Source organism: Sphaerodactylus townsendi, linkage group LG11, assembly GCF_021028975.2.
Source record: "Sphaerodactylus townsendi isolate TG3544 linkage group LG11, MPM_Stown_v2.3, whole genome shotgun sequence".
NCBI lineage: Eukaryota > Metazoa > Chordata > Lepidosauria > Squamata > Sphaerodactylidae > Sphaerodactylus > Sphaerodactylus townsendi.
The window spans coordinates 31,647,296-31,666,947 of NC_059435.1; the positions used below are offsets into that span (position 1 = coordinate 31,647,296).

The 19,652-nt window shown below is 42.6% G+C and overlaps 1 protein-coding gene across 1 annotated transcript in view; it reads right to left on the reverse strand.

Annotated features, from left to right (window-relative positions):
• Positions 1-15,721, reverse strand: part of STT3B (STT3 oligosaccharyltransferase complex catalytic subunit B) — a 58,314-nt gene extending 42,593 nt beyond the window's left edge. The window contains exon 1 of the mRNA XM_048510690.1: positions 15,090-15,721. Within this exon, the coding sequence (XP_048366647.1) occupies positions 15,090-15,379 (290 nt within the window). The 5' untranslated portion in view covers positions 15,380-15,721. The remainder of the gene's footprint in view (positions 1-15,089) is intronic.
• Positions 15,722-19,652: the final 3,931 nt, after the last annotated feature.

The window sequence follows — 19,652 nt, forward strand, 5'->3', positions numbered from 1 at the left end:
ATGAATTCAGTGTTTCTCACCACTGATTCAGTATACTAGTAATTAATTCAGTATAACTAATAATTTGCAATAGCTGAATATCAATTTGCACATGCACTTAAAAGAACAATTCCTGAAATTTATGTACTTGGAAATTTCTACAGCATATGTGTTGTCAAAGGCTTTCATGGCCGGAATCACTGAGGTGCTGTGTGGTTTCCGGGCTGTATGGTTGTGTTCTAGCAGCATTCTCTCCTGACGTTTCCTGAATCTGTGGCTGGCATGCTGTAGATCCTATGAAGATGCCAGCCACAGATGCATGAGAAACATCTGGAGAGAATGCTGCTAGAACACGGCCATACAGCCTGGAGATTCTACAGCATATTTACTGATTCAGTTACTAGAACATTTGGAGCCATGAGGCATCCTCCAACTTCTATCTAACTCAACACTAGAAATTGTGTCTGCTATAAGAAAGCAGGACTTGCTCCACACTTGAAGGTAACTGTAAACAGGTCAAGTACTTACTATACAGATTGCCACTAACAGTTCTCTGCCTATACGTAAAGTCATAGAAATTGTGCGCCCTTAGTAATATGTCTTTTAGAATTTAGTACGAAAGGACTAGGTATTTTATCATTTACAAATTTTATCATCCTATCACTTTCTGGTTAAAAGCTTCACATGCTTGTGACCGTTTGCATTTAGGAATCATTGTTCACACTCAATGGGCTGAAAATGTTAATGAATGAAACCACCAGAAATTGCAGTGAGATATCAGCATCATACTTTAGACACCACTGGCTTCCTACCCAAGTCTTATCAGTTTTCACTAAGCAACATTAGAAACATGAGATGCAAAATTTAACCTGACATGCTAAAGCTGCTGCTTCTGAAGTCTGTGACAAGATGTTAGAGGTGGGATTTTTGAATTCCTGAATTTATAATATTGTATATGTCTAATAAAGAGTCAAAGGCTGGCTCTATTTACATGGGGAAATCTACATAACGAGACCAGCCATGGGAAACAACCAGATTAATAGGAAAAGTAAAACTATACTTTAAAAAAATGAGAAATAAGAAACTTTTTGGGGAAAAAACATTTCCTTCCTGTTTCTTTCCAAAGAACTCCACCCTTTTGACTGACTGGAAAAAAAACCCTAAGAAATATTTTTCCTTTTAGACTGAGTGAATTTTTCTTTGAGGTAAGGTTTTTCATACTCCAAATGACAGAAAAATCAGGAAATTTGGAGTAACACTAGAATATAAATGTTTTCCCATTTTATAAATGTTTTCCCATTTGGAATAACTGAAATGAAAGATGAGATTTTACTCAAATGTGTTGTGTAGAAGTTTTTATGTAAGACAAAAATATAGCACTAGATAATAATTCCTATACAGATAACATTTGCAGATATAGATAACATTTGCAAAATTTATTTAAATGCAAATAATTTTGCAACAATTAATCAATACATCCAAATCTCAACATGGCTTAAATCTTTGGAGTCCTGAACAGACAAGAGATTTCCCTTCCCCCATACGCTACAGGAAGCAACAATGAGAGGTGAGAAAATGGAACCAAAGCCATTAGAAAGGGAGAAGGGAAATACAAAGCTTATTTGTTATTTCATAGCAGAATAGGTTTTGTTGTATGCTATAACATAACTGAAGTTCTTGTCAGTGCTTGTATATATGTCAGCCTTATGAATTCTTTCAGTTGCTTACTATATGGACTCCAATATTCAGTTACATGGAGCTTTTATAGATACAGATACCTTTATTGGCATACAATAAAGGTAAAGTTTCACTTCAGATCGTATAAATCTTTTGCTTTTAAAACAATGATTGAATTATCAGAAATAGGGGAGAAGTTAGTTTAGTATTAGCCAGTGATGACAGCCAGGGGTTATCCTTATATGTATTTTTATACAACATTTTTGTAATAGCTTTAATAAAATTACAAGAAGCTATGAAGAGGTCAGGATTAGGTTGTATGGTAGCAGTAATTAGAAAATAATGGTATTTAAGATATGAAACTCTGAAGAATGAAAAGCAAGTCTGTCTCTTTTCAGTTTGATTCGTAGAGCCAAATAAAAATGGTCAGTGCCTTTAGTAGTGTATAACATATTCAGTAAATGGGCTGCATGAACTTGGATATTTTCTTCTTAATTGCTAGTTCAGTAAAACTTCCCCAGGAATGAATCTATATCTATAAACGCGAAATACCACTCACTGACTGACTCATGCACAGAACTCAAAAACCACCGAAGCCACACACATGAAATTTGGCACACCTGTTCCTTACTTCAGGTGCTCACTAAGAAAGGATTTCCCAAAATATTCACTTTCACTTGATTTATTACCTATTTACTGTTTTAACTGCTCATCTCTGGCCATCTGCGCAAACATTCTAAGGGCAAACCAACTGTTCATGCTGCACGAACATTCTAAGGTGACAGTTCAACACGACCAGCTTCATGTCCTTCACTACCACCGCCCCCCACAACGCACATGAACCTATTTGAAAACAAACCCATCAGTCCACAGACAGGCTGTGAGGAAATATGCTGCACGTCACCCCAAAGTTCACAAACAGGCTGCAAAAAAGTATGCTGAATGTCACCCCAAAGTTAACAGACAGGCTGTGAAAAAGTACTCCTTCACCCACCCTCATGTTAACAACACCGCTACAGCCAAATACTATCAAAACTGATTACAAACCACACTATCACCTTGGACTACTAAACATTTGTCGGGTTTTGCATATGGACATCAGATTGATTACTGTGGAGACAAGTTTATTTCTCTCTGCCTCCGATCACCCTGTGCTTGGTGTCGTACTCTGAAGTGGCGGGATGAGTCCCCAGGAATGTACTGCAGTGGTGGTACAGTCCAGCTCCCTGACCTTCAAGCCTACCCTGAACCTCTTCACAGCCTTGTCACTCATCAGCATCCAATTGCAGAACACTTCCTTTCTGCATCCCGAAAATACAACGGCTGCTTCCACATGATGTCTTTTGGAGCCCACCAGGTGAAAGAGGGCAATAACACATTGCATTATAAAAAGACAACTACAGGAAGCTGCTGCAAAATATGCAAAAACAAACCCATCAGTCCACAGATGCAAAATATGCGAAAACAAACCCATCAGTCCACAGGCTGTGAGGAAATATGCTGCATGTCACCCCAAAGTGCACAAACAGGCTATAAAGAAGTATGCTGAATGTCACCCCGAAATTAATAGAGAGCCTGTGATTAAGTATGGGTGCCCTGAAGCATGGGTGCCCTGCTAGTTAACTATATTTGTGTTTAAAGATACAAGACAGAGACTCATGGAGGTGGGAGGTAGCATTTTTTCTCCTTGCCACTGGCTGTATCCTACTGACCTGCTACTACTACTCATGGGCAGCCCTATCCAAGGAGCCAGGCATCTGGCCATAGTGGGGAAGCTTCCCAGTGGCATGGAAAGGCTTAAAATGTTGAAAAGCCTTCTCACCACCAGGAAGCCCCTATTGGGCTTAATATGCTTACACCATCTTTTTGGTGGCATAAGTCTGCAGTCCCGGCCACCGCTGCAACAGGGCAATGTGGGATGCTGTGTGCCACCCCCAGGGAGGGCAAATCCATTGGCATGATCGTGCACCCTGTCCTGGATGGGGATGTTAATCTGCTAAGAACTGAAGAATGTTAGACTCAAAAAACCTTCAGTCTGATCCCAGGGTTTTATTTTTCCCTATTTTAATGTTCCAAAATTTGATACAAGGAACAAAAGTTTATGCAGGGTCCCAAAATGAATTTCTTCCCGCTGTTTTAGTGAAAGCAAGTCAGACAAGGCCTGATCATTACAGGAGACTTATTGTCAAATGATACAGGAACAGGTTACTTTAGAAGAGTGCCAACAACAGAGATCTGGACCAAGGTCACAAAGCATTTATTTTCAATGCCTTCTAGATTTTGATGGCTCAAAATGGAACAGATGCTTCAGATGCAGAGATATTAATGTTCTGCTATAACACCAGGCAGTTCAAATGGGAAAGCAACTATCTGTACACAAGAGGAAATGTTGTACATTAGTACAAACAATCAGAGAAATATCACTGCTCAAGAAATTATAAGAATGAATGCTGGAGAATTGGCTCACATAATTATTAAGATAGCCCTATGTGAAAACAAGGAGTGCAACCGAGGGGGAGGGTCATGTTACATTCTATTTTCTTTGAGCACCACAGAAACAAGACTCCTGTTTCAACTGCTGTTATTGATAATGTACGATCACAGGCATGTGATTAAGACCAACCCAGGTGGCTTGGGTGGAGTTAGCCTCCCATTAATTCCGGGCGTGAATCTCTATTTCATAAATCTCTTCTTTTTGCTTACCTCTAACTACTTTCATTTTTGTCTATTATCTCTGCATGCACGTTCTTCCTCAGTTCCTCACTCCTCCAAGCTGTTCTATTCCACTTCTGTATCAGACTGCCCACCTTTCTCTCTCTCCCTCCCCTTCTGTTAATTGCTGCTGCTTCACTGTTCTTTAGCCACAAACCTACATATCCTTCGTTCCTATCAACTTTCTCCTTCTGTTCTGTCCTCTCCACTTGTTACCTCACTGTCACTTCCTAAAGTTCTGTTCCCACACTCCTTCCATGCACATATGATTATGCATCTTTTGGTGAACATAGCTAGAACCAGCAGCTGACTGACTGGCCTGACAATATGGGAGTTTCTAGTTTAGTTTATTTGATTTTCAGTCTACCCTTTGCCAACAGAAGTTAGGCTCAGGGCAGCTGACAACCAATAAAACATACAGCTAAATAAAATATAGACTTTTAATCTTATAATCCTTATCAAATGTTAAAACTAGTACTGATCATAATTGTGGGGAGACCAATCAGGGAAAGGACAGGGAGAAATAGGAATGGGAAAAAAGAAAAAGGAGGAAGAGGAGGGAAGGGGAAAGGAAGGGATAGGGAACCGAGTCAGACACCTGGGTCCTCTAGCAATCTACTTCTTTCCTCAGCAATGTCCTCAAAGAAAAGCACAGAATGTAGGGATGGTCTCTTCTCCTTGACTGTCCAACAATTTTATACCTGAGTTGCACCAGATTCTAGATCTACAAGTGTCTGTGAGCAAAAATATGCACAATGCAGTCACAATATTTCACATTTTCAGCAGGAAGAACTGAATGTACTGCACAATGCAATGGTGTGACATAACTGAAAAACAAAAGGAACACAATAAATAAATCAACTGTCATTTCTTGAAAGACAGAATGGCAAATAAAATGGTTATCCCTCAAATTGCCCTCTGTTTTCTTTTCACCAGCTACCCAATTTGATGGATGACTGGTTTGGCAGTTTTTGCTGTCTGCAAATATGGCTACTATTACACATCTAGGGTATTCATGCAGAGAATATTTGAAAAAATTCTTTAAAACTTCTTGCTATACTAACATGTATAAATGCAATGAAGATTTTAAAAATACCATTTACACTGGTTGCATGAACCAAATGTATAAATCTGTTACTGTGAAATACACAAACTGAAAAAAGATCAACTTTCTGAAAATTCACCCATGGAGATACACCCACACCCCATAATAGGTAATGTTGTAGATTTTCAGAAAGTTTTCTTTCCAGTTTGTGTATTTCACAATGATATCCTGATACATATACCATTTAAAGTGTAGAGAGATTTTTTTTCAAAAGTAACATAGTAGGGGTGTGACCATTTTTCCCAGTATTTTTGGGGCGTTGGGTTGAACTGTACAAGAAATTTTCCAAACACTCAAAACAGATGAATCCCCATACCCCAAACTTTTTTGGGAGGGAATTCTAATTTTTCAGGTCTATTAAACATAAACTTGGAAATTTCCAGCTGCCTCTAAATTCCATGCAGCCTTGGAGGTGGAAGGCACACAGTGGCACAGAGATTAATCTTGGGCTTAGCCAAGTTAAGCTTTGTGCCACCTGCCGTCTCTGAGACCCAGTCAGGATGGGAGAAAGAGAGTTTTTTAAAATTGGTAGTAGGGTCAAAATAGCCCAAATAATGCCGAAAAAACAGCATTATTCAGGATCTGTCTTTCAGCTCCCTTATACTGCCCCTGTTTTTTCCAGATGCCCCCATCAAAAAAACCCCCACTGATAAAATATTTTTGGGAGGGGTTTCCTGTTCAACTTTGCCAAATGGACACCTCCACTGCTAAGAAGAGGATTACCAAACCGTTCCAGAAGCAGAACAGTTCTTGAGCAGAGTAAGCTTCATGCTTGAACATACATCAGTCTGAAAAATACTCCCTTATCTCTTTATCTACCACTAAGACTAAATTTACAAAGCAAACAAAGGCTGATATAGGAAAAAAAGCTGTAAAAACAAAATAAGCTATTTTTAGAAGGAAAAATGTGACAGGGTTTTTAAATAAAGCATTCAGATTTAAACGTCAGAGGAAATGTCATTTTCCTGGACTAAGGTTCTGGATTTTTTTAAAAAAAATACAAGAACCAGTTGAACCTTTTAGAGGATCAAGACTAGGTACTCAGAATGCCAAGCAAAGTATCTCTCATGTAAAAACTTCCATAATCAATAAGCTTTTTTTAGAGGGAGACAGTAAAACAATTAGTGTATTAAGTGAATGGCCAAGCATCTACAATATTATAAACATCATTATTCCACTGATAGACACATCTGAGTAATTCTGAACCTCCACATGCTAGTGGAAGACAACAGACAAGAACCAATATTAAATTTGGTGCTGCTTATGGCAACCTCGTAGGGTTTTCAAGGCAAAATAACAAAAGAGGTTTGTCATTGCCTGACTCTGCATGGCAGCCCTGGACTTTCTGGTGGTCTCCCATGCAGGTATTAACTAGGGTTGGACAGCTTAGCTTCCAAGATCTGACAAGGTCAGGCTAGCCTGTAGCGTGACTCTTAGATCAAGCCACAATCAGGAAAAATGAACTTCCTAGCATCCCAAATTATGAAGCCATGAATGATCCCCGGCATAATGGAACACAAATTAACAAATACGAGGCAAGCTAAGGGAAGTCTAAAGGGTTACAAGAAGGTTGATCTGAAAAAAAAAAATTTAATTGGTCTCTATGACAAAGATAGCGCTCTTCTCAAAAGCCAAAACAATGTGAAAAGTTGTTTATTATGAAGAGCAAGATCGCAGTGTTAAGAGTGTTTATTTAAAATATTTATGTACTGACTTTTCTCCCTTGTATATCAGAACCCAAAACATGTAATAATAACTACAAAAGTGGATAAATATAAACATTAAAACAACTTTAAAATCATATTCCAAACCAATCTAAAAACACCTTATTCTCCACAAGCAGGAAATTGCTCCTTTGCCCAAGTTCAGTACTCATGTTTGGCTATATGTGTGTGGGAAGGAGAACTAACGATAAGATGAAGCATTACACTTATGTGTTCGTAACAACAATTCTGTAAAGTAAATCACTTTACTGTAGATGGGGTGCTGAGAGAAAGTAGCTTATGGCCTTTTAGAGAGGTATATGCAAATACATGGAGATTTCCTGATTCATAGTTTCACTACTATACTTGCAACTATAACCTCAGCTTTCTACAAAATAGCATGAGTAACAGTAATACTCAGATTTCCTTTTCCCTACCATGCTACCTATCTCTTTTGAGCATCATTCTCACACTTCTATTCAACTGTTTCACTTAAACACTTAAGGACATATTTGTTCTGAAAATTAGAAATTCAGTACCTCATGGATAGCAGTAATCATTTCATACCCACATTGCTACACTGTTCTGGCAAGCAGTGCAAGATCTTTCTACATTCACTATCAATAGCGTCACCAGAAGCGTACCTCTGTTGGAGTACTTGCAAAAGTCATATGAAATATTATGCTAAGACCAGTCACGCATGTTGCTCAGAATTATATGAGTGGTAGGTCAGTCAGAAACTGTCAAACTACCCCACGCAATGACATGCTAGTAGGCTGCTAAAGTCAATTGCTATAAAAGTGCATTAAGAACAAAAACAAGTCCAACTTTATCCATATATGCCATGAGTCCCTAGGGTTCTGCCCATGGCTGCTATGGTGCCTACCAACACCTTTCCTAGTCTCCACCAAGTATTTTTTAGAAAGTGATAGGCCAGGCATAACACTTGCCCCACAGTAGTTTTGGTTGGTCACTGGAGATCTGCCTGGATGGGCAGATTAAAATAACATGGGCCGTATCTGCACGGCCCGTTTACGACGGCCTGGGGGCGCCAAAAAAGGTGCCCCCAGGCCGCCGTTCGCACAGGCGCCGCTGCTGCAACGCAGCAACGGTGACCTGACGCCTCTTCCCTCCCCCCAGGGCGGCATCAAGCCGCCCTAAACAACAACCCTTTAAAGGAATTTGTTTATTTGGGAAGAGATCGTCTTTTGGCCCTTGGTCGTGATCGCCTCGAACAGCGCCCGAAATCTGGACGCTTTCTCCCTCCCTCCGCCCCACTTACGCAATGTGTCTTCCCTGCCGTTTGTTGCCTGCCGAGCGTCGCAGCCGGCCCGACACTGTCCTCCGACCTCCAGGGGTCCGCGGAGGCGCAGCCGTCGGTAGGGACTCCTACCGCATATGGCAACTCCAGGAAGACACAGTGAAGCGCGGAGAGGGCATGCAGAAGCTGACTCGTCGCGGAGCCGCTACCTGCCTTCTACCCGACCTCCCGTTGCCTGCTTTCGCAGCCAAGATGCTCCATTACGCCCCCATGCGCCGATCCAGGAACTCCTGCTGGCGTGGGGGCGCGAGGGGGCCGTGCAGAAATGGCCATTGTTTCAGGGGCACCTGAAACATTTTGGTTTTATTCTCTCCATTTTGGTTTTATTCTCTCTCATTCCCCTTTTCCCAATGTATTTTTTAAAATTACCCCCCTTGTTGCCTGAACCTGGGCTTCCTCTGGGCATGTGGCTCCACCTCTTGTGGTGGCTGTTTTCTGATTGTGTGCACTACCCTGTGTCAGAATTCTAAAAGCTTGTTGTAACCTGCCCAGAGTCCTTCAGGGATTGGGCGGGATATAAATAAATAAATAAAACTGCCTGAAACCATCAGAACCAATGGAAGTTGAATACAAAATCACATGTTGACAACAACAACACACAAAGTTTCATGGCTCTGACTTAAATAGATTGTCACTTGAAAAAATGGCTGCTTTGTTCCATCAATTGGCAGTTTAATATGTGTTCTGACAGAAACCTTTTGAATAAACTTCCATATGTTAATGATTAGTGATTAGGTAGATCTCACCCATAATTTTTAATTAATTTGTATGTCTGTAAGTTGGGAAATCGCCACACATGCTTGTACGAGTCAAAATTCCATTAAAAATTCAATTAGCGCTGTTTGCGAGGTTATGAAATTATAAAGAACACAGGAATCCCACTAATAAAACCAGTGGCCTATCCAATCCAGCATCTGGCTTCTCATAGCAGTTGACCAGATTCCCAGGAGATTTGCTGAACTGAAAACCCCTAATCTCTTCGGGCCTTCCTTTTAAATAAGGTATTTCAACTGCCTGATCATTTTCGTCGCCTTTACACCTTTTTTAGCTTAGGAAAAAATAATCCACATTCTACTCATGAAGAGAACGTAACAGGAATACCAAAATTGTTTTGATCATTGTTCCATATGAAGAGCTATGAGAAATTAGCACGTACTTAAAATTTTGGAGTGGTTGGGTGGGAAGATTTGGGCCTTTTTAATAGTATGCAGCAATTAAAAAGTCTTCTTGGCAAATACTCTAAAAGATAACTTTGAGTAAACAACTTCAAGAATTGCATATAATTAACTATCTGAATATGCCACAATAAATTTTATAGGGTATTACAATACTGGAAAGATTTCTTTGTGACGATATATAGATATTGAGCTATGAACTCAGTGTGATATAATAAAAGTTCCTCACTCTTCCTTTCAGTAAGACAACCGACCCACAGACTGAAGAGGTTGGGCAAGTGATATACACAAATGTTAGGAACCTAATCCTTTGAAGGCTCACAGTATATAACCAAGGAAGGATCCAGATAATGTAACCAAAATAGCCACAGAAAATAAACGGGAAGCCCTTGCAAGTGGCTATTTAATGTAAAATCAACTGGTTTAAAACAGTGATCTACAGTCATTCTCGCTTTGGGACCCATGGAGTTGCAAGCCCATGACAGTAAGCCACATACTACTAACAAGGAGGAGCCAGCATTATGACCTCACCAGTGTCAAAGCCAGGACCATGGGCAGCAGACCAAGGAGCTGGGGAAGAAAAGACACGCACCAGAAGAGGTACTGTGGTGAGGCACAAGCCAAGAGTTAGAGCCATGGAGGAATCCTGTTCGTCATCAGAGATCTCACCTTGCTGCTTTGCTGCAAAAAGGGCAGGAAGCATAGCACCTCGCTATGAATCAGGTCCTACATCTGGCAGTTTCATAGAGACTTCACAGCCTACCTGAAGGTCTTGACCCATGGATTGAAGAAAACTGCAGTAAGTACTTTGAAAATTTAACATGGGGCCAGGATGGAAAAATTACTTGCAACATTCTGAGTTTTATTAGAAATGAATGTATGTAAATCTTATTTTGACTAGATTATGTACATATAAAATAGTAGAAAAATCTAAACATGTATCATTGTATTCTTTTCTAAAGATGGGGATCAGAACACAATTACTGCACAATAACTCTTTTCTAATTTTTCTTCTAGCTGAGTCAAAAGCATATCTATACACGTGGGGAATTGTAGATTAACACACACATGCACAAACCTTGAGATCTTTTTCAGAGTGATGTTCGGTCTAGAAGGACAGAAACAGGGTTTCCTACACAGCTTTTAAACATTTTGTTTTAGTTTAATAATCCTGACTCTCAGGGACTACAGCTGATTTGCAAGGGCACACATCAATCTACTGCAATGTGACTGCTGCCACAGCTCATACTACTACTTAACCCGGGGAATCACACATACTTCTGTGTTTGATATATATGATAAATCTCTATATTTCTGGATCCTGGCAACTGGAATTATTTTAGACAGAACCAGGAAAATCCAGTCAAAACCTAATTTATTTTGATTTCTGTCATCACCACACAATTTTGAATCCAGACTCCAATGAACATTACAGTAAGTATGAACAAAACTGGACTTCCCATTGCAGTTATTAGGAACTTACTATAATAAACTATATGCTCATTAGCACACCACATTCTTTCAATATATTTAAGGTGTATGATTCCTGAGCTCACTCATTTCAGTGCTTGCTCTCTCATGCTACATATCACTTTAATAAAAAATACTTTGCAGAAAGAAGACTGAACCCTAAACACAAAGCCCCTTTCAGGAATCTTTTCAAAGGGGGCTTTATGTTCATTTGTAACAGCAATAAAGTGCTGGTTAGTCCCATACTCCATGACTGGATGTAACCTTCTAAAGTCTGCCTGGTTGTCATTTGTAACTTTATGATTTACGAAATCCAATGTTCTCTGGATCCATTATGCATAGAAAATGTACACGTGAATGCACCATGAATCGAATATTCAATAGTTTAGTGAACAGATCTATGTAAAACTTAATTTGCTTACTAAGACATCATGGAACACAGCATGCACAAGATAGGTTTTAAAAATTCACATAATACAGCTTCAGAAGGTTCTGAAACATACTTCCTTCTATGTTAACTGCAACATCTGGGGGAAGGGGAAGATACAATTCTCTCTCAACCATGTGGTTTCATCCAGACATGCTGAGTAAACCGAAGTTTTGTTTTTTCTATAAGAAGCTTCGGAAGCCCTTTGGCTCAAACAGGCCTTTCTGTCCTTACACGTGCCTTGGGATACTGAAGAGGTCCTTGTTCCTGAGAAATGCAGTTTGCACTGAAATTTGATTTGGATGATAATGCAAACTTGGGTTTGTTCTCTGGCCTACAAACATACCAAATTTGTCATTATGTCTGATTTAGTCATCACAAGGGACAGTTGCGTAGAACATTTTTCATACCCAAGCTGAACACAAGGGGAAGAGGGTGGCAATGCACAAGTCTGAGGCTTCAAAGATTCACTCTTATAATGAACAAATCATTATTTATTACATCTGAATTGAGGTTATAGCTTATTTTATTCCATAAATCTCAAATCTGAGCCACTGCAAAATCAATCTTGTCACCTTTCAGTGCAGTTGAATCCTATTTTCTGAGAACTTTACACTGGTTACTCTGAGAATTTAACTTCACTGTAAGGCACTGTATCTGTATGTGAAGTTAATAGTAAATGTGTTTTTTTCTTCCAGCGTGTACCATATATGGTTTTAAAAAACAAAATATATACCATGAAAGTATACCCTTTAGAAAAACTGGAGTCATGTCTATACATAATGCAGTCTTCATATAATAAATATCAAAAAGCACAAAAGTCTTATTGAAATGTCTTTTTTGTAGTCTGTAGGTGACAAGGAAAAGACAGGCACAAATAACAAAAGTGTATTTTAAAATATGTCATTTCCCCCTGCACTCCAAAAAAAACCCCTTGTCTGCAAATGAAGTTCGATCTAACCCCAACATTTTGAATGCAGAAGCAAAAGAACTGGCAACTAAAGCAATTAATATGATGCCTTAAACAAAACAAACAGGGTACTAGGCTGCAAAAACCAACTCATACAAATATCTAGAACTGGAATTACTATTTTTACCCTCATCTCTCAAGTCTTTTATAGTTGGTTATTTTCTTCAGTGCATTCCTTGATGCCTTTCTTGGGTATAATGGTGAACCCACAAAGATCATTTACAAATTATATTTCAGTGCATGAACGGTACAGAGCAGCAATATATAGCACTTAAACAGTTAGAGCAGCTATATGCCTTTTATAAAGGCAGCTGAAACTTGTAGCATACTGTCAGAAGAGACGCAGCTGCTTCAAACATGACACTAGACATTTGGTGCATCTAACTGGTATTGTTTCTTCAGATCAGCTGCAGCTCTCTGATGTCTGAGTCAGATGAATGGAGATCTTTTTCTCTTGAAGATGCCAGGACTTGACCATGGGGCTTTAGGGATGCAACCAACAAGCTTTATCTCTACGCTATGGGCACCCTCCACCCCACAGGTGTGTAACATGTATTTACTGAAATATACTGTTGGATGGTAAATGATCTAGCAACCTTGCTCAAGCTTAGCAAGTACTCGTCTGGATAACTGACTTTGGGGAAGTGTTGCGCTGGGAGCGGGCAGCTATGGTTCCACTAAAGCCCACTGCAGGGGGAAATGCTTGCTCTCCCACCCTTTGCTAGGGCCCATTGCATCTTCCCTACAATGGGCTTTGCTGCTAGTATGGGATATAAATGTAATAATATTTACATCCTATCCTTTAGCCAAGAAGTCAAAGGTGGAATGCATAACCTTGTTCCATTTTAACTTCACAGTGTGTGAAGGTAGGTTAGGCTGACAATGAATATAAGAATCACTGGCTCAAGGTCACTCAGCCAGCATCATGGTTGAATAGGAACCTGAACACAGATCTTCCTTGCCCAGGTCCAACTTTCTGTTCTATGGCATTACACACAGGCGTCATGACAATTGCACACTGATGTAATACATGAAGCTCTCAGAATATGTCCTCAAATGATTTTCTAACATGAGTGATGACCTCAAAAACATCAGCTCTGAAAACATCCCATACTTCTAAGAAGTGCTCTATTCCACATGGTAGGGTGGAATTATCACGGGATTAAAATAGATGATGCAATTCCCTTAGGAAAAAACAACCCCTTACAATACTGAGTGGAGTACATCTTCAGTACTGTGTCAATAATACAGAGTTAAAAGAATACGGAACTCCTGCTCAGAAATAACCTTGCTTGGGGCTCTGGCAAGACATTCTCTCTCAAGTCAGAAATTACCCATTTTAAACCGAACAATGCAGCATGGAGCAAAAACCCAGAAAACACTTCTGGGTGTGTGGAAGATGACACCAAGGGCTACTGCATAAAACAGATGTGAAATCTAGAAATATATCTTAGTGTGTTTTTAACCTGAGATGCAAGAATAGGAGAATGCAATAGCCAAATGATACACTTGGAGAGATGCACTTCTTTGCTTGGAAGCAAATCAAAATCTCTTGAGAAGCAACACTGCAAAGAAAAAGGACACCTCACCAACTTTTTAAAAAGCCACCCACATTTCAGTAAGGTATGGTTTTACTATCTTTATCTTTCAACCTCCACTACCAACATGTTCCATCCTGTTCGCCTTTGCAACTTTCCTGACTACCTCCTGTGCCCTTAAATCACATTTTGCAGATGTTCCCCAGAGATACGTATATATAAGTATTTCCACATGGCCCGGTTAACAACCTAGCTCGCTAGAAAGAGCAAAGACGGCAAGGGTGAAATGTGAGTTTTCGCCTCTACTGGGATTGCACTGATCTCCCCGAACACTCCAAGTAAGATTGCAGGGTTGGCTTTGCAGATATCCTTCTGTGCCACAGCAGCGCAGAGGCGAATCCACCTGTAATACAGCACACAGCCGTCCCCCCCGGCTTGCTCGCCCGCGTCCCACCGACAGTCTCCGTCCAAAGCTTTTCGGGGGGGGGGGCGCTCCTTCGTTCTACCGCCCCCCCCTTTATTTTCACACACACCCGTCGCCGCTGCCGCAGCGGCGAGAATAGCGGGCGCTGCATAAGTTTGCACGAGCGAGACTGCGGGGCTCTTTTGCCCCGCATCTGGAAGAGGGGTTTTTTTGCACCCTCCAACGGGAGCAAAGGCAGACGGTGTCCCGAGTCGGAAGAAGCTCTCCGAGCAGCGCCCGGGGGCCCCTCCCACCCTCATCCCAGCAAAAGGCAACTCGGCACCCGTCTCCTTCACCAGCCCATCCCCGGCCCCTTCATCTCGCAACTCCTCCCCACCGCCCGTCCTCAGTTCGCCTGGCTTTGCACCACCAGCCCCACGGCAGCGCATTGCACTCCTTTCCAACAGCCTCTTCCCTCCCCCTCGCCGGTCCATTCAACGCCTGGATCTTGCTCAGCCCGAGCGCACCCACCGACGGGCCAGTCCAGTCGTCGCGGGGCCGGGGAAAATCTGCGGGCTCCCTTTTCCCCAGCCCGGGAGGGACACTTACCAGGGGTCGAACTCATGTATGATGCTCTCAAAGCGGATGACGGCGAAGAGCCTGGAGCTGAAGCCGGCCAGCCAGGCCAGGAAGAGGATGGTGAAGGAAAGCAGCGACTGCCAGCCCGCCGGCTGCGACAGGCCCCCAGACAGGCCGCCCCCGCCCGCCGGAGCCCCGCCACCCGCCGCCGCCGAGGAGCCCCTGCTGTTGGCCAGCGCTTGCGAGCTGCCCGCGGCGGAGTTGGAGGCGGCGGAGGCTCCGGGCTTGTGCTTGTGGTCGGGGGCTGAGTGTTCCGCCATGTTGCTCCGCGGGCTCCTCGCTGCCTCTCCGCCTCGCGGGCGGGTGAAGGAGGGGGGAGCGGGAGGAGGGGCAGAGCCCGCCCAGTTCCCTCAGCGCGCTTCAGAAGTGGGAGAACGGCGGCGGCGGCCTCCCGCCTCCTCCTTCTAAGTGACCCAGGAACCGCCGCTCGAGGTCGCCGCCAACATCCCCGTGTGGTGCGAGGCGGAGGAACGGGCGCGAGAGCTCAGCCGCGCGCGCACGCAAATGGACGGGGGGGGGGGAGCGGTAAAGAAAGGGGAGGAGAAACGAGCGGGGAGTGTGGGCGGGGCGAGTCTCACACTCACACAAAGCTAGAGGCTTCCGTTAGGCGGCTGACTAGCGACAGGGCTGGGAAAAGGGTGAGGGCGCACTGAGGCGCGACGATGCGGCAGGCTATTGGAGGACAGGTTGAGGAAAGGGGCAGGACCAAGAGGATAATATGTATTAAAAAAAGAGTTTGACCACGCGAGCAACGGATGACATTCACTCTCACTAGGGGCGGGGCTCGCGAGGGGAGGGGCCTAACTTGTGAAGCTTTCCCCGCCCACTACCTCTCTGTCAGGGACTCCCTACCGACCTGTCAGAGAGCGACAGGTACTTCAAAAGGGCGGCCCTAGCGCCTATCACAGTCGGGAGGTTTAGGGCGCAAAGGAAAAAGGGGCGGTTGTATACCGGTCTCCGCCAATGAAGAAGTGCTGTGCTAAGTGGAAAGGTGGGATTGGTGGAATCTTTCGCCATTGCCGTTCAGGCTAAGAGGTAAGGGCAGGGTTTTTTAAAAATGTCACGTGAGGTGAGAGTTGGGTTTTTTTAGGCGAGCGTCTTTTGCAGGGAGCTGCAGCAGTGCTTCCGCTGAGGAAATCCGCAGTAAAGAGGCCCGTTGCATGCTGGGACTTGTAGTTCTGCCGATTGCTTCTGAGAAACGCTTCTTTGCGGATAGGCTCGCCTCGAGAAGGAGTGTGTACAGTTTAGTCACCTTGTTTGAGATCCTTGCCTTGATTAATGTAGACAGCAAATAAATAGGAAAAGCACGTTGAAGCAGATTTAGTTGGACGTCAGCGGGATCCCGCCGTTCTTGTGTGCAGGGGGCTGTGTAAAAGCATATTCAGTTGGGATAAAATGTATATGCCGATAGCAGTAAAACTCCGCTACAAATCGCTGTACGGCCTTACGTGGTGCTCGCTGCAAAAGTCGACTAATTCCTTCATTTCTCAATTGCTTCTTGATTTTCAGACTAGAAGACCACCAAGTATTTGTTAAGCCGTTAACGATTGACTTTCCCGCAAAGACTCAAGGAGGATTACGGAAATTGAAAACCATTAATAAAATCCATCTACAGATTTTCCACAAACATTAAAAAAGCTACAGTTTCCCCTTCATGGAAATGGCCACCTAAAAATTCTGCTTTACCGTTCTTATTTATATTTATTTATTTATTTATTGGCTTTATAGGCCACTCTTCTCTTTCATTCTGTGCTGACATCAAGTACAGGCAGCTGGTGATCTTACCTGTTGGCAGGGCAGCCCCTTCAAAAACACCTTCTGGGAAGTAGGAAGACAGTGGGATGTTAGGGGAAGTGGATACGTATTTATTCGTTTGTTTTTGCTGCACTTTCTTGGTGATAGTACACACTAGTTTTTGGATTACAGTAACCGACTCTGTAGGTATGGAAACATAAGCATATTTTAAAATGAGCTGTTCTGGAGAGGACTGTCCATGAAATAGTAGGTACTCCAGATTTGTAGAAGTGCTGCCTTCATCTTGAGCTGTTTTTGGAATGAGCTTATTTACACTCGCCTGGGTAATATTCAGGTTGGAGCATTGTATTGCACTCTACATGAAACTGCCCTTGAAGATTGTTCAGAAGCTTCAGTGAGTCTAAAACAGGTTTTTCAATGAAACCCTCGGCACTAGCCGTGTTATTCCTCTACTGTGTCAGTTGCACTGACACAGCAGTATATACCCTTTTCAGTATATATCCTTGCAGCAAAAAGTACTAAGTAGAACTTCATCAATCACATGCTTAACCTTATTTGTTTTAAAATGCTTCTCTTGGGTCCTAGTGCTGTGGTAGATGAAGTTCTACTTAGTTCTTTTTGTTGAGAAGGGTATACTTCTAGGCTAAGTTCCAGGTTCTGTTGTTGACCTTTAATGCAGGGCATAGGACTCAAAAAAGAGTGGGGGGGGGGAGCTGTGGCTCAGTCAAGGAGCCTCTGCTTTGATGCATAAGGTCCCAGGTTCAATCCCTGATATTTCTAGTTATAAAAGGACCAGGAAGTAGATGATGTGAAAGACCTCTGTATGAGAACCTGTGTGATGGTCTCATACATAAATCCAGTCAAAATCAAAGTGCAGTCACAGAGTACAAAGGGGAAAGCCCTAGGACAGTACTCTGATTGGGTAAGCTGACCAGTGCACTAACTGGTGGAGCAACCAGCTGGTTAACAGAGGGAGGAAATATCTTTCTGAGAGAAAAATTGAACACTTTTGGATTGGGATTAGAGCGTGTTAACATCAAGTCCCTTAGCTGTATGTGAAAATCTACCCTAAGAGGATTTCAGTCAGAGAGTGAAACTGGTCTGAAATACGATGTGGCAGCTTATGCTGTGAGCAGAAATACACACACAAAATAACTGGAAGTTAATTTATTGGCCAAGGTAGAGATGGACTAGTAGAAAGAGACTTACCACAGTGACCATAAATAAAGGGGGAGGGCAATATATCTTCTGGAAGAGGGAAGAATTCCTAAGCTGGTTAGAAAGGGAATTATACTCAAAGGAGGGTTCCCTGTCTGGTGCATTAGTGATCTGCTTAAGACCGAATTCCCACTGAAAATGTAATCTAGATACAACCAAGTTTCAAAAGAATCGGCACCTTTTCATCCAGGTTCCAACATCCTCACTGCAGCATGTTTCTAGTGAAGACATGTAGGCCTGCCCCTTGGAGGGGGTGTGTCTGCTGTCAGGGGTGCAGTTGTTAAGCTAGCAGCACCAAAAATTCCGAGTAGCTTTAGGAGACTCTCCTGATGATACCACCCAGGTTTGGTGAAGTTTGGTTCATGGGGGCCAAAGTTACGGACCCTCAAATGTGTAGCCCCCATCTCCTATTAGCTCCCATTGGAGTGTTTTTTCAAAAAGGTACATATACAAACAGGTCCAGGAAAATCCCGTGATAAGGTGGGGGAGGAGCGCCAGAACCGGGACTGATCTGTGTTCCACGGTTCGGCTGTGAGGAGATCTCAAGGGAACCTGGATATTTTGGGTGACTATCCCAGGATTAATCGCCAGTGAGGAAATCACCTAAGTTAGCTCATGGGAGAATTTTCTGTAGAGTGGAAACACTGTGTGTGTACTCAGAGAAAGAGTATCAGGCTGTCAGAACACAGGCCAATTACCCGCTGGGGCATGTGGAGGGACTGGAAACGTGTTAGGGCAAGAAATCTTTCCTGATGAACTTCCTCTTTGTGGCGTGCCAAGAGAGGAGGCGTGTTGAGGCAAGATTTCTTGTCCCAACACGCTTCCTCTTGCCTTGTGCATTCTTTTTGTGGGGAGAACAAGAGCACTTCTGGAGCTACTTTTCACACCGGGGTGAGAGTGGGGAACAACCAGCAGTGGGTAGCCAGCCCATAGTCTTTTTGAATCCATAAGTCAGTAACATCTAAGAGTAACTCAATACAAAACTGTGCCTTCATAAGAAATATAACATCAAAGAAACCAAGAGAACTTGATAAAATCCTGTGCCTGTGACAGTTACCTGAGATTGTACATCGCTTACTCCTGCCTGATTTCCATCTGCTGATTTTCTTAATTCCAACTTTGTTCAACCAATGTTCCTTTAATTTGTTTGACCCTGCCTGACTTTTTCTGTGTCATAATTTTAAGGGGATTGACTTGAAAAGAAAAAGACATTCTATACCTTAGGGTGGGACAATATTAGAACTATAGCCTGAAACCATCTCACTCTACCAGAAAGGCTACTCAGTTCCAAGGGACCCAAAGGGAAATTGTTGGAAAATCTGCCTCACAGTCATACAAAAGTGTAGTGTGGCAGTGGGGTGGCCACCACCTGGAGAACTGATGCTAGTCTGAGTGGATAATGCTAATTTTAATGGACCAAGGCCTGATTGGTCCATTAAAACACCTTCAACACCTTCAAAGTAAGGTGGCTTCATGTGTGAAACTATGGTATGTGTAGGACCACATTTACCCGCAGGAGGTGGTCTGTGAACTGTCATCTGATGCCCTGCTCTGCATACC